Source organism: Oncorhynchus mykiss, chromosome 7 (assembly GCF_057628025.1).
Source record: "Oncorhynchus mykiss isolate SJ-2025 chromosome 7, ASM5762802v1, whole genome shotgun sequence".
NCBI classification, from domain to species: domain Eukaryota; kingdom Metazoa; phylum Chordata; class Actinopteri; order Salmoniformes; family Salmonidae; genus Oncorhynchus; species Oncorhynchus mykiss.
Window position 1 is genome coordinate 11,420,213 of NC_143028.1, and position 14,788 is coordinate 11,435,000.

At 47.3% G+C, this 14,788-nt stretch overlaps 1 protein-coding gene across 1 annotated transcript in view; it reads left to right on the forward strand.

Moving 5' to 3' along the window:
- Nucleotides 1–478: 478 nt before the first annotated feature.
- The window catches only part of LOC110528787 (heparan-sulfate 6-O-sulfotransferase 1-A), a 27,070-nt gene continuing 12,760 nt past the window's right edge, over nt 479–14,788 (forward strand). Inside the window, exon 1 of the mRNA XM_036982786.2 lies at nt 479–1,365. Coding sequence (XP_036838681.1) covers nt 863–1,365 — 503 coding nt within the window. The 5' untranslated portion in view covers nt 479–862. The remainder of the gene's footprint in view (nt 1,366–14,788) is intronic.

Here is a 14,788-nt window from a genome sequence, read left to right on the forward strand (position 1 = left end):
AGTTGACTTCTCATTTCTGCTGGACAATTGAATACTCTAACCTTACATTGCTATTTGCTATGTGGTTTGCGGCTGGTTTTACCATAAAACAACGTCTGGTGGGTTAGGTAAAACTTTATTTTACAGTCTGTTTTCTACTTGATAGACGACGAAGAAATTACATTGTAAAATGGTAATTACATAATTAGTACCTATTATAATTTTGTTTTCTTTGGGTATTAAATAAAGCACCACCATTCTTTATAACCTTAAATAGATTTCATTTAATTGTATATAAACTACAAGTAAACTATAGTAGAACTAGACTACTTGTAGAATGCAATGCGGATCTTGTTCCTCAAAATTTTAATTCGTCCTGTTGTGTGTGTGTGTGTGTGTGTGTGTGTGTGTGTGCGTGCGTGCGTGTGTGTGTGTGTCAGTGTGTGTGTGTGTGTGTGTGTGTGTGTGTGTGTGTGTGTGTGAGAGAGAGAGAGAAAGAGAGAGAGAGAGAGAGAGACTGGGAATGTGTGTGTTGTGCTGAAAGAAGGTAGGTTATTTCGCTGAGGATCCTGGGTACATAGCTCAATAATAATGCAGCGACGAGGACTTTAAACACACATGCAACAACACAGGGACGAGAGCAAACGGAGAACACACATTGTTGCTCTGGATTTTACGGGTCTCTCTGTATTCTGTAAATACGCTTAGTTTAGTTACATTATATTCACATAATCGCTTCTACCCCATTGATATGACCGCGTCCTGTTCCGCTTGCTTGGGGAGAGAGAGTACAACAACAGGAATTAATTCTAGTTACGCTGTTCTGATCCCTTCGAGTCGGTTTACCGGGAAATGGTAACGTTTACACAGCATTGGAAGGACCATGGTTGAGGCGAGCAGCAAATTTCTCCTAATTGTAGTCGGCTCCGTCTGTTTTATGCTGATCTTATATCAATACGTCGCGCCTGGGGTTATCAATTTCGGCTCACCACACGGCTATTTCACTGAGGAGGACGATGGTGGGGACATTTTCCCTTCCCCAGACCCGCACTACGTCAAGAAATACTATTTCCCAGTCCGGGATTTGGAGCGAACGGTGGAATTTGAAATCAAAGGAGAAGACGTGATCGTGTTTTTACACATTCAGAAGACAGGAGGGACAACGTTCGGGAGACACCTGGTTCAGAATGTGAGGTTGGAGGTTCCGTGTGACTGTAGACCGGGTCAGAAGAAGTGTACCTGTTATCGACCCAACCGAAAAGAGACCTGGTTATTCTCCCGGTTCTCCACCGGTTGGAGTTGTGGCTTACACGCGGACTGGACCGAGCTAAAAAATTGTGTTCCTGGAGTTCTAGATAAAAAGGAGACCAGGATGAAAAATGAAAGGTGAGATAAAATAGGCTAGTTGACTTGTTGACTTGTTTCAGGAGTGTTGGGCTGGATCAAAAGCGTGCACAGCCTGTGGGTCTCCGACACTTGACAATTGTTGAAGATCATTAATAATCGGGTGGTATGATCACGTCATTAGGGAGCGTGCCTGGGCGATTCTCTCTCACTCTGTGTGTGGACTTACTGTGGCAGCAGATCCGCCGCAGTTTGTTTTGACTGTGTTTTAATGACAGACTGTCATGTGAATTTTTACCATATCCGAAGGGATAGATTTATAGGGTAACCTAACTGTCAACTCGAATTAGCTATAAGAAAATCATGCTGTCAAACTAAGCAGTATTAAAATAGTAGGTATTGATCCTTCTTCAACATTGTAGCATATCGAACAGTGATGCATCGTTTTAGTGGCTTGTAAAACGCTTGAAACGTGTTGAATATTGATTACTGTAAACCACTGAATCAACATTGGATCAGAAATGTTGCAACGACAAAATTGAATTGATGATTCTACTGAAAGAAAACGTTTCTTTTGGAAAAGCAGATCTTAGCTTGCAGACATGCATTGCTACATAGCTTACTCCTTTATCTTCAGGGATCACTACGCAGACAGACTGTTAGACAGATTGGCAGAGGAAACTACCATCACTTTAAGTCAGAGAAGATTTGGCTCCTGCCCCTCTCTCTGTTTCGTCTGTCTGTCTGTGTGGACTTTTGTTGATGTAAGAGGACCCCTGCGGGGGTTGACTCCACTCTAAACCGGGTGATTACTTCCGCTGGTTACACACATACACTGTACTGCTGGTATTCCTGGCACAAGGCTCTGTGATGGTCAGAGGTGATGATGCGTCTAGCTACTCCAGAGGCTGGAGGGAGGAAGTTTATCTGCTCACACTTCTACACAATGTGCGTGTGTGTGTGTCATTGTGTCCTCAACACTAATTTTCTCTCTCTCTCCCTCTTTCTTTCGCCATCTCTCTCTCTTACCCTCCTCTCTCTATCTCCCTCTGTGATGGTGTCATTTTCTAATCAAACAGCAGGCATGCTTTCTGCTTGGTGGCTTTTGTTAGTGTTCAAATACTGGAGAGTTGAGACCAAATCACGGACGCTGGACAGAGTGGATTTCAGTTGTAACGAAAGACAGTTTTAATGAGTCAGAGATATCTTGTCCCGCAGTTTTACGTGCACGGACCTAGTTCACATAACTCGGCAAGGAGCCAGGTGAAAAAGAGGCCTATACAATGGTTACATACATTTTTATACATAGAATAAAGTAGGTGGAGTCTTGTCGTTTCGTCTTCTTGACTGGTCGGAGGGTTGGAGGCGGGCCTTGCTCTAGCCAGAGCGGGCCCCATTGGTGCACAGCAAAAGTGCTTGCTCTTGGGACCGGCCAGTTAGAGGGAGATGAGATGTGTGTTTATATAAGGAAGAGGGGGTCAGTCTTATGGCTGGGTGTATGTGTTCTTACGACGGAATGTCTTTGTTTATATGAGCTATGTGTATGAATATTTATATAACACTTTATAGCTGTTGGTCCTCTCTCTCTCGCTCTCTCTCTCTTCCTCCTCTCCATCTCTCTCTCTCTTCCTCCTCTCCATCTCTCTCTCTCTTCCTCCTCTCCATCTCTCTCTCTCTTCCTCCTCTCCATCTCTCTCTCTCTTCCCCTCTCCATCTCTCTCTCCTCTCCATCTCTCTCTCTCTCTCTCTTCCTCCTCTCCATCTCTCTCTCTCTTCCCCCTCTCCATCTCTCTCTCTCTCTTCCTCCTCTCCATCTCTCTCTCTCTTCCTCCTCTCCATCTCTCTCTCTCTCTTCCCCCTCTCCATCTCTCTCTCCTCTCCATCTCTCTCTCTCTCTCTTCCTCCTCTCCATCTCTCTCTCTCTCTCTCTCTCTCCCCCTCTCCATCTCTCTCTCCTCTCCATCTCTCTCTCTCTCTCTTCCTCCTCTCCATCTCTCTCTCTCTTCCTCCTCTCCATCTCTCTCTCTCTTCCTCCTCTCCATCTCTCTCTCTCTTCCCCTCTCCATCGCTCTTTCTTTCGCCATCTCTCTCTCTTACCCTCCTCTCTCTATCTCCCTCTGTGATGGTGTCATTTTCTAATCAAACAGCAGGCATGCTTTCTGCTTGGTGGCTTTATAGCTGTTGGTCCTCTCTCTCTCTCTCTCTCTCTCTCTTCCTCCTCTCCATCTCTCTCTCTCTTCCTCCTCTCCATCTCTCTCTCTCTCTCTCTTCCCCCTCTCCATCTCTCTCCTCTCCATCTCTCTCCATCTCTCTCTCCTCTCCATCTCTCTCTATCTCTCTCTTCCTCCTCTCCATCTCTCTCTCTCTCTCTTCCCCTCTCCATCTCTCTCTCCTCTCCATCTCTCTCTCTCTCTCTCTCTCTTCCTCCTCTCCATCTCTCTCTCTCTCTCTCTTCCTCCTCTCCATCTCTCTCTCTCTTCCCCCTCTCCATCCCTCTTTCTTTCGCCATCTCTCTCTCTTACCCTCCTCTCTCTATCTCCCTCTGTGATGGTGTCATTTTCTAATCAAACAGCAGGCATGCTTTCTGCTTGGTGGCTTTATACTCTCCATCTCTCTCTCTTCCTCTCCCATCTCTCTCTTTCCCCCTCCATCTCTCTTCCTTCCTTCCTCTCCATCTCTCTTTTCCATCTCTCTCTTCCCCCTCTCCATCTCTCTCTCTTCCTCCTCTCCATTCCTTCCTCCTCTCCATCTTCTTTCCCCCTTCCACCTCCTTCTTTCCCTCTCCATCTCTCTTTCTTCCCCCTCTCCATCTCTCTCTTTCCCCTCTCCACTCCCTCTCTCCCCCCTCTCCATTCTCCCTCCCCTTCCACCTCATCTCCCCCCTCTCCATCTCTCTCCTTCCCTCTCCACTTCCTTCCTTCCCTCTCCATCTCTCTCTCTCTCGTCCCCCTATTTCTCTCTCTATTTGTCAGAGCGTGGTTTCTACATTAGGCCAAATGCCTTTTTTCATGGAAGATTTACTGCAATTTCTAAAATGTCTGTTTTACCTAATGGACAACTGTCTGTCCTAATGAATGGCTATATATGGGAGGAGGGGAAAGAGGAGTGGAGCGGATGGGGGGTGGAGGATGATGAGGGGATGGAAAGGGTAGAGGAGGAAGAGAGTAGAAGAGGATGGTAGTGTAAGAGAAGAAGAGGGCATAGGAAGATGGGAACGAGGGACAGAAGAGGATGGTGAGAGTGAAGGCAGAGAGTGTGTTGTTTCGTTGCTGTGGAGGGGGAGGATTCAATTAGCATGCCTGTCAATCTGCCTGGATCACTCGCTGTTTAAGCTTCACAGCGTAGATCACTGCAGGGTGAACTGTGTGTGGGTGCGTGACTGACCAGACAGGTCGTTGTGTTTTAATCCAATCAGATTATCAGGGATTAATCTCGGGCTGCTCAACATTCCAAAGATGGTTACTCCTTCATCCCTACAATCCCAACACCACATTCCCACACCGGGAATCTCAGTTTCCCTATACCAGTGTGTATTCCAGCATTCTACAGTTTTCTTTCTCTCTCTCTCTCTCTCTCTCTTTCTCTATGTGGAATACAAGGCAAGTTTTTAGGCAGTAATTGTTTGCAAACAGGTGACAAACACGCACGCGTGTACACTCACACACACAAAATCTACACTGAGTGTACAACACATAAAAACACATGCTCTTTCCATGACATAGACAAGTTATGATCCCTTATTGATGTCACTTGTTAAATCCACTTCAGTCAGTGTAAATGAAGGGGAGAAGACAGGTTTAAGAAGGATTTTTAAGCCTTGAGACAATTGAGACATGGATTGTGTATGAGTGCCATTCAGAGGGTGAATGGGCAAGACAAAAGATTTAAGTGCCTCTGAACGGGGTACGGTAGTAGGTGCCAAGCACACCGGTTTGTGTCAAGAACTGTAACGCTGCTGGGTTTTTCACACTCAACAGTTTCCCTTGTGTATCAAGAATGGTCCACCACCTAGAGGACATCCAGCCAACTTGACACAACTGTGGGAAGCATTGGAGTCAACCTGGGCCAGCATCCCTGTGGAACACTTTCTACAACTTGTAGAGTCCATGTCCTGACGAACTGAGGCTGTTCTGAGGGAAAAAGAGGGTGCAACTCAATATTAGGAAGATGTTCCTCATGTTTTGTGTATACAGTGTATGTTCGGAATAGGGCAAACATTGTGAAGAGACTGTATGGCTGGGAGTGTGCTTCTGTCACTTCTGCTGAAACAGAGGGAGAGAGATGGTGGCGTAGAGGGAGAGAGATGGAGGGGGAGAAGGAGAGAGATGGTGGGGTAGAGGGAGAGAGATGGTGGGGCAGGAGATGGTGAGGTAAAGGGAGAGAGATGGTGAGGTAGGAGATGGTGAGGTAGAGGGAGAGAGATGGTGAGGTAGAGGGAGAGAGATGGTGAGGTAGAGGGAGAGGGATGGCGGGGGCGAGGGAGAGAGATGGTGAGGTAGAGGGAGAGAGATGGTGAGGTAGAGCGAGAGAGATGGCGGGGGAGAGGGAGAGAGATGGTGAGGTAGAGGGAGAGAGATGGTGAGGTAGAGGGAGAGGGATGGCGGGGGCGAGGGAGAGAGATGGTGAGGTAGAGGGAGAGAGATGGTGGGGTAGGAGATGGTGAGGTAGAGGGAGAGAGATGGTGAGGTAGGAGATGGTGAGGTAGAGGGAGAGAGATGGTGGGTTAGAGGGAGAGGGATGGAGGGGGAGAAGGAGAGAGATGGTGGGGTAGAGGGAGAGAGATGGTGGCGTAGGAGATGGTGAGGTAGAGGGAGAGAGATGGTGAGGTAGGAGATGGTGAGGTAGAGGGAGAGAGATGGTGAGGTAGAGGGAGAGAGATGGTGAGGTAGAGGGAGAGGGATGGCGGGGGCGAGGGAGAGAGATGGTGAGGTAGAGGGAGAGAGATGGTGAGGTAGAGGGGGAGAGATGGCGGGGGAGAGGGAGAGAGATGGTGAGGTAGAGGGAGAGAGATGGTGAGGTAGAGGGAGAGTGATGGCGGGGGCGAGGGAGAGAGATGGTGAGGTAGAGGGAGAGAGATGGTGAGGTAGAGGGAGAGAGATGGCGGGGGAGAGGGAGAGAGATGGCGGGGGAGAGGGAGAGAGATAGCGGGGGAGAGATGGCACGGGAGAGGGAGAGCGATGGTGGGGAGAGGGAGAGAGATGGTGGGGTAGAGAGAGAGAGATGGTGGGGGAGAGGGAGAGAGATGGTGGGGAGAGGGAGAGAGATGGCGGGGGAGAGGGAGAGAGATGGTGAGGTAGGAGATGGTGAGGTAGAGGGAGAGAGATGGTGGGGTAGAGGGAGAGAGATGGTGGGGGAGAGGGAGAGAGATGGCGGGGGAGAGGGAGAGAGATGGTGGGGGAGAGGGAGAGAGATGGTGGGGGGAGAGGGAGAGAGATGGTGTGGGAGAGGGAGAGGGATGGAGGGGGAGAGGGAGAGAGATGGTGGGGGAGAGGGATGGAGAGGGAGAAGGATGGAGGGGGAGAGGGAGAGAGATGGTGGGGGAGAGGGAGAGAGATGGTGGGGGAGAGGGAGAGGGAGAGGGGGAGAGGGAGAGGGATGGAGGGGCAGAGGGAGAGGGATGGCGGGGGCGAGGGAGAGGGATGGAGGGGGAGAGGGAGAGGGATGGAGGGGGAGAGGGAGAGGGATGGAGGGGGGAGAGGGATGGAGGGGGAGAGGGAGAGGGATGGAGGGGAGAGGGAGAGAGATGGAGAGGGAGAGGGATGGAGAGGGGTGGAGGGGGAGAAGGAGAGAGATGGAGGGGGAGAGGGAGAGAGATGGAGGGGGAGAGGGAGAGGGAGAGGGATGGAGGGGGAGAGGGAGAGGGATGGCGGGGGCGAGAGGATGGGGAGCAGGAGAGATTGGGTTAGAGAGGGAGAGCCTGTGCACTGTGGAAATTGTCACAGTTTGCTTCATTCTCACTGTGTTTTTGGTGTCATGGCACTAAGTGTGTGTGTGTGTGTGTGTGTGTGTGTGTGTGTGTGTGTGTGTGTGTGTGTGTGTGTGTGTGTGTGTGTGTAGCCCATTCCATAGATTCCTGTCGGGAGCTCTGAGTTATGTGTAGACATTGATGATGTGATACAACCAGTAGGACAGGATGAGGAGTGTCTCTACACCACGATGGGGTAAACACAATAACACATCACAGGAAAAACATCCTCTCTCTCATGGGCACACACGCACACACACACACACACACACACACACACACACACACACACTGAGGTCTGTCAGGTGGCTCAGTGGGGTTCGTCTTCCTCTAGAGTATCAACACACAAACAAACACAGTCTTGTATAACTAACCTTGTGGGGATACATAGTTCAGTCCCATTCAAAATCCTATTTTCCCTAACCTTAACCCCAAAATCTAACCTTAACCTAACCCTAGGGTTAGGAGTAACCTTAAACCTAACCCTAGCTCCTAACCCTGACCCTAGCTCCTTAAGCTAATTCTAACAATAATTTAAACCTTAACCCTAAACCCCCTAGAAATACCATGTGTCCTTGTGGGGACTAACAAAATGTTTGTTTGTTTGCTATTCTTGTGGGGACTTCTGGTTAAACACACACACACACTGTGAGGTGTGAGGTTTTCTCTGTGGTGTTATCTCACACAACAAGTTGACGATAGTGATGACAGGACTACTACTAGAGTTGAGCTCGAGTTCACAACCCACCAAGGGGATTGAAAGACATGTTACATACTGCGCCACTGGGCTCCATCTAGGCTTGTTCTACTCAAGATATTTCGATCTGAACATTCCACAATGTTCTGCCATACTGAACGCAACCCTGCTCTTTCTCTCCGAAGGGATTTCTCAGCCCACAGAACACTTAGCCGTGCACTCACTGATGAGCAATTAGCCAATATTTCTATGGTTGTTAATAAGGGCCGCTACGCTAAGCTATGCTTGCAGTGGGAACATGATTACAGCCTATTAATTAGCCTAGCATCTAGCATAACGTTAGCTGGGCAGCAGGGGAGGCTCCTCAGAGGAGGAAGGGGAGGACCATCCTCCTCAGTGAATTTCATAAAAATATTGAAACATTACAAAAGTTATCCTTTTTAGTTAATTATGCTAAATATATTCAAGTCAGCAAATAATTGATTAAAACTCACTGTTTTGCAATGAAGGTCTACAGTAGCCTCAGTAGCACTCTGTTGGGTAGCACCATGGTGCAGCCGGAGGACAGCTAGCTTCGGTCCTCCTCTGGGTACATTAATGGTTATCACCCCCTTCTATAGACTTACACAGTAATTATGACAGCTTCCAGAGGACGTCCTCCAACCTACAGTATCGGAGCTCTTTCAACAATCAACTGACATGCTGTTCACCCAATCAAAGGATCAGAGAATGAATCTAGTACTGAAAGCATAAGCTACAGCAATTAGCTAGCACTGCAGTGCATATGATGTGGTGAGTAGTTGACTCAAAGAGAAAGAAAATAGTTGAACAGAAAAGCAAGAGCGAGAGAGCTATATTTCTTAGGCATTTTTTTGTTTCACATATTAAGCTAGCATTGAATGCAGGTAACTAGTTTAGCATATTCAAACACCCGGCTCAAACAGAGAGTGATGCTATGTTAGCTAGCTGGCTATGGCTATCCAACAGAGAGGGATGCTATGTTAGCGAGCTGGCTATGGCTATCCAACAGAGAGGGATGCTATGTTAGCTAGCTGGCTATGGCTATCCAACAGAGAGGGATGCTATGTTAGCTAGCTGGCTATGGCTATCCAACAGAGAGGGATGCTATGTTAGCTAGCTGGCTATGGCTATGCAACACTGGAACTCTTCCAAGTCAATTATTCATTTATTGCCACCGGGGCCTGCCGATGAAACTGCTTGCTACTGACTGTACACTGTACTGCATGATTATAGTGGGTTTACTAGCGCGTTAGTCCTAGTAACTATGTTGACTATGACATGACAGTGATGTATGTTGTATGCGGTTAGCGGTCATGATATGAAGGTTTGGCTTGGAAAGGTTTTTTTCGCCTGGTCACAGACACCTGATGTGTTGTGCACTGAAGTCCACAAGCGAAGGGAAAAGGTGAGAGGAGGAGAGCGTGTAAATAGATGCGAAAAGGAATTACACACAGTACCAGTGAAAAGTTTGGACACCTACTCATTCAAGGGTTTTCCTTTATTTTGACAATTTTCTATGTTGTAGAATGATAGTGAAGACATCAAAACTATGAAATAACACCAATGGAATCATGTAGTAACCAAAAAAGTGTTAAACAAATAAAGATGTATTTTACATTATTCAAAGTAGTTACCCTTGGCCTTGATGTCAGCTTTGCAATGGAAAAAATAATAAATAATAATTGTTAGTGTTGCACACTCTTGGCATTCTCTCAACCAGCTTCATGAGTCACCGGGAATGCTTTTCAGTTAACAGGTGTGCCTTGTTAATTTGTAGAATTTCATTCATTCTTAATGTGCTTAAGTCAATCAGTTGTGTTGTGACAAGGTAGGGGTGGTATACAGAAGATAGCCCAATTTGGTCTAAGACCAAGTTCATATTATGGCAAGAACAGCTCAAATAAGCAAAGAGAAATTATGAAACTGGCTCTCAGGAGAACTGCCACAGGAAAGGAAGACCCAGAGTTACCTCTGCTGCAGAGGACAAGTTCCTTAGAGTTAACTACACCTCAGATTGCAGCCCAAATAAATGCTTCACAGAGTTCAAGTAACAGACACATCTCAACATCATCTGTTCAGAGGAGGATGCGTGAATCAGGCCTTCATGGTCGAATTGCTGCAAAGAAACCACTACTAAAGGACACCAATAAGAAGAGACTTGTTTGGGCCAAAAAACATGAGCAATGGACATTAGACCTGTGAAAATCTGTCCTTTGGTCTGATGATTTAATCGTTTTGATGTCTTCACTTTTATTCTACAATGTGGAAAATAGTCAAAACTAATAAATGAGTAGGTGTGTCCAAACGTTTGACTGGTACTGTATATACAACGAGCTGTTTGTACGTGGCTGCTATGAAAGTGCACTGTTTGCGTGGGATCAGGGGTGTGTTCATTGCGCCGATTCTGTTGAAAAACGTTTCTTAAATGGAAGCAAATGGAATGAAATGGGGATAAACATACCTGAATTTGTCCAATAGAAGTTCTCGTTTTGCAACTGTTGGACTAATGATTACACTCAGCTAGATGCAGGCAAGTGTGTGCAAGGAGTTATTGAATGTGTCACTGTCTGTCACTTTAATTACTCAAGATTCTCTCGACCTGTGCACCTACATTGTGAACTGTCTTTCATAGGCTAGGTTGTAGGCAACCTCATGATGGGTATAGGGAAAATGTGACTATCATGTAGTAGCCTAAACCTATCCATGTTACATTGAACTGGGTGAATGGAATATGAATGACAGTCATCCAATATGCTCTAATAGAAATAAGGCCATGCCCATAAAATAAAATAATCATCCTCCCACATCTTAAAAGGCACAGACCGCCGCTGCTGGCCAGTGACTGATTAGCAAGAAGAAGGCATTTATTTGGTGTGTGCCGTGTGGCGGGGAAGAATGTGAACCGAGCCCATGATCTGACAGCCATGCTAATTGAATTGTGGGAAGACACAAATTCCAGACTGTGACACACACAGACGGACCTACTGAACTTCGCAAAAAGGATTCATTAAGACAATGTTGTCTCGCCCGTCTCTCTCTCTCCCTCCTTCCCGCTCTCTCTCCTTCCCTACATTTCCTATCCACTCTCTTTCACATCCGTCTGTCTCTCTGTGAAGGGTGTTGTTTCTTTTGTCATCCTGTTGTCTGTTCCCTGTGTGGCAGTTTCCTTCACATAGGTCAAAGGATGCTTCAGGCTCAGGAAGTGCTTAACTCCAAATGATCTGAGTTTGAGATAGATACACAATATACACACATGTATTGGACACCCCTTCAAATGAGTAGATTTGACTATATCAGCCACACCCGTTGCTGACAGGTGTATAAAATCAAGCACACCACCATGCAATCTCCATAGACAAACATTGGCAGTAGAATGGCCTTTTAACTAGGCAAGTCAGTTAAAAGAGCAAATTCTTATTGATAATGACAGCCAAACCCGGACAACACTGGGCCAATTGTGCGCCGCACTATGGGACTCCCAATCACGGCCGTATGTGATGCAGCCTAGATTCAAACCAGGTACTGCAGTGATGCCTCTTGTACTGAGATGCAGTGCTGTAGACCACTGCGCCACTCGGGAGCCTTACTGAAGACCTCAATGACTTTAAATGTGGCACTCACAGAGGATTCCAACAAGTCAGTTCATCAAATTTCTGCCCTACTAGAACTGACTCGGTCAACTCTAAGTGTTGGTATTGTGAAGTGGAAATGTCTAGGAGCAACAATGGCTCAGCCGCAAAGTGGTAGGCCACACAATCTCACAGAACGGGACCGCCAAGTGCTGAAGCGTAAAAATCGTGTGTCCCTGCAGCAATGTTCACTTCCCAGAAGAGTGTAGTCTGTTATAGCAGCAATGTCCCAACATCTAGTGGAGAGACTTCCCAGATGAGTGGAGTCTGTTATAGCAGCAATGTCCCAACATCTAGTGGAGAGACTTCCCAGATGAGTGGAGTCTGTTATAGCAGCAATGTCCAAACATCTAGTGGAGAGACTTCCCAGATGAGTGGAGTCTGTTATAGCAGCAATGTCCCAACATCTAGTGGAGAGACTTCCCAGATGAGTGGAGTCTGTTATAGCAGCAATGTCCCAACATCTAGTGGAGAGACTTCCCAGATGAGTGGAGTCTGTTATAGCAGCAATGTCCCAACATCTAGTGGAGAGACTTCCCAGATGAGTGGAATCTGTTATAGCAGCAATGTCCCAACATCTAGTGGAAAGACTTCCCAGATGAGTGGAGGCTGTTATAGCAGCAATGTTCCAACATCTAGTGGAAAGACTTCCCAGATGAGTGTAGTCTGTTATAGCAGCAATGTCCCAACATCTAGTGGAAAGACTTCCCAGATGAGTGGAGGCTGTTATAGCAGCAATGTTCCAACATCTAGTGGAGAGACTTCCCAGATGAGTGGAGGCTGTTATAGCAGCAATGTCCCAACATCTAGTGGAGAGACTTCCCAGATGAGTGTAGTCTGTTATACCAGCAATGTCCCAACATCTAGTGGAGAGACTTACCAGATGAGTGGAGGCTGTTATAGCAGCAATGTCCCAACATCTAGTGGAGAGACTTCCCAGATGAGTGGAGGCTGTTATAGCAGCACAGGGGGGACCAACTCCATATTAATGCCCATGATTTTGGAATGAGATGTTCGATGAGCAGATGTCCACATGTAACAGATGTGAAACGGCTAGCTTAGTTAGCGTGGGCGCTAAATAGCGTTTCAATCAGTGACGTCACTTGCTCTGAGACCTTGAAGTAGTAGTTCCCCTTGCTCTGTAAGGGCCGCGGCTTTTGTGGAGCGATGGGTAACGACGCTTCGTAGGCGTCAGTTGTTGATGTGTGCAGAAGGTCCCTGGTTCGCGCCCGGGTATGGGCGAGGGGACGGTTTAAAATTATACTGTTACACACATACCTTTGGTCATGTAGTGTATATACACACACACACCTAGCTCTGCATCACAGAACATTGGATATTTTCATCATGGGTAGAAGCAAGGAAGGACACTGAATGTGGGTACGTGTGTGTGCATGCATGTCTGTGTGTTTCCCCCACCACTCCTTTCTCTCTCTCTCGCTTCACTGCTTCTACTCTGACTCTTGACTTCAAAGACACACAGACACACACAAGCTCCATTCACCAGTCACTCATCACTGACACAGCCTATTCAGACTAGACTAAAAGAGAGGGGGGAAAGAGAAGGGGAGTGTATGAAAAGAGAGAGGGGGAAGACAGGGGGTGTATGAAAAGAGAGGGGGGGAAGACAGGGGGAGTGTATGAAAAGAGAGAGGGGGAAGACAGGGGGGTGTATGAAAAGAGAGGGGGGAAGACAGGGGGAGTGTATGAAAAGAGAGAGGGGGGAATAGAGGGGGAGTGTATGAAAAGAGAGAGGGGGGAAGAGAGGGGGAGTGTATGAAAAGAGAGGGGGGGAAGAGAGGGGGAGTGTATGAAAAGAGAGGGGGGGAAGAGAGGGGGAGTGTATGAAAAGAGAGAGGGGGGAAGAGAGGGGGAGTGTATGAAAAGAGAGAGGGGGAAGACAGGGGGAGTGTATGAAAAGAGAGAGGGGGAAGACAGGGGGAGTGTATGAAAAGAGAGAGGGGGAAGACAGGGGGAGTGTATGAAAAGAGAGAGGGGGAAGAGAGGGGGAGTGTATGAAAAGAGAGAGGGGGAAGAGAGGGGGAGTGTCTGAAAAGAGAGAGGGGGGAAGATAGGGAGGGTGTGTGAAAAGAGAGAGGGAGGAAGAGAGGGGGAGTGTTTGAAAAGAGAGAGGGGGGAAGAGAGGGAGGGTGTATGAAAAGAGAGAGTGGGAGTTGATGAAAAGAGAGCGAGGAGAAGAAAAGTGAGTGCACAAGAGAGAAGATCCACTTCTTGACCGCAGGGGACCGCTGAGTCACAAAGCAGAGCTGATAAACACACTCAACCACACATAATGTAGTCTGAACCTATCCCCGTACGTGTACACTCACACACACACACGTGCCCTTACCTGATGATTGTGTTTGTGCTTCTCAAACACTCACACCCACTAACTAATGATCTCCTCCACACCCACCCTCGTCTGTTCCTCCTCCTCTTCTCTCTTCATCTACTCTATCTTTCTTTTCTCCTCATCAGATGACACAAAGGGCTGTCTCAATAATCCCTCGCCCCACCCGGAAGGTGTGTGTGTGTGTGTGTGTGTGGACTCCTGCTGAGTAGCAATACCCAGTGACCTGAAAAATAGCAGCTTCCCAGCCACCAAAGACAGGGGGGGGGGGGGGGGGGAGAAGGAGAGAAGAAGGCAGAGAGAGATGCTACATTAGAATCAGTCTCTCCTCTCTTCTCCATAACATCTGACTCTGCACTTTCTGAGACCCCCCCCCCCCACACACACGCACACACACACACACACACACAGACTCTATAATTAAAAAGGCTGGCAGTTTTTGACTAGTATGATGTTTTTGTGTGCGTGAGTCATACGAAAATGTGTGTGTGATTGATGTGGTGATGTCACTGTGTTATGTGTTGCTTGCGTTTGGTCTCTCACATGGCCCGTTGTCTCCTCCCTGTCATGAGCTCTTTGGTCTCTCCTTCATTCCTGTGTTTTTCTCCTTCACACTATTTGTTTCATGTAAATGTCAGTCAACAGTGCCTGAAGAGAGCTTTCTAAACTCAGTCACCCACAATGCCTTTTGCCTATAGTTCGTTTGAGGGTGTGTGAGTGTGTGTTTTTATAAATAATTGTTTCTTTTGTGTTTGTCTGTGTGTGTTTGATTTGACCTCTTCTCATTAATAAGCCTGTGTGAC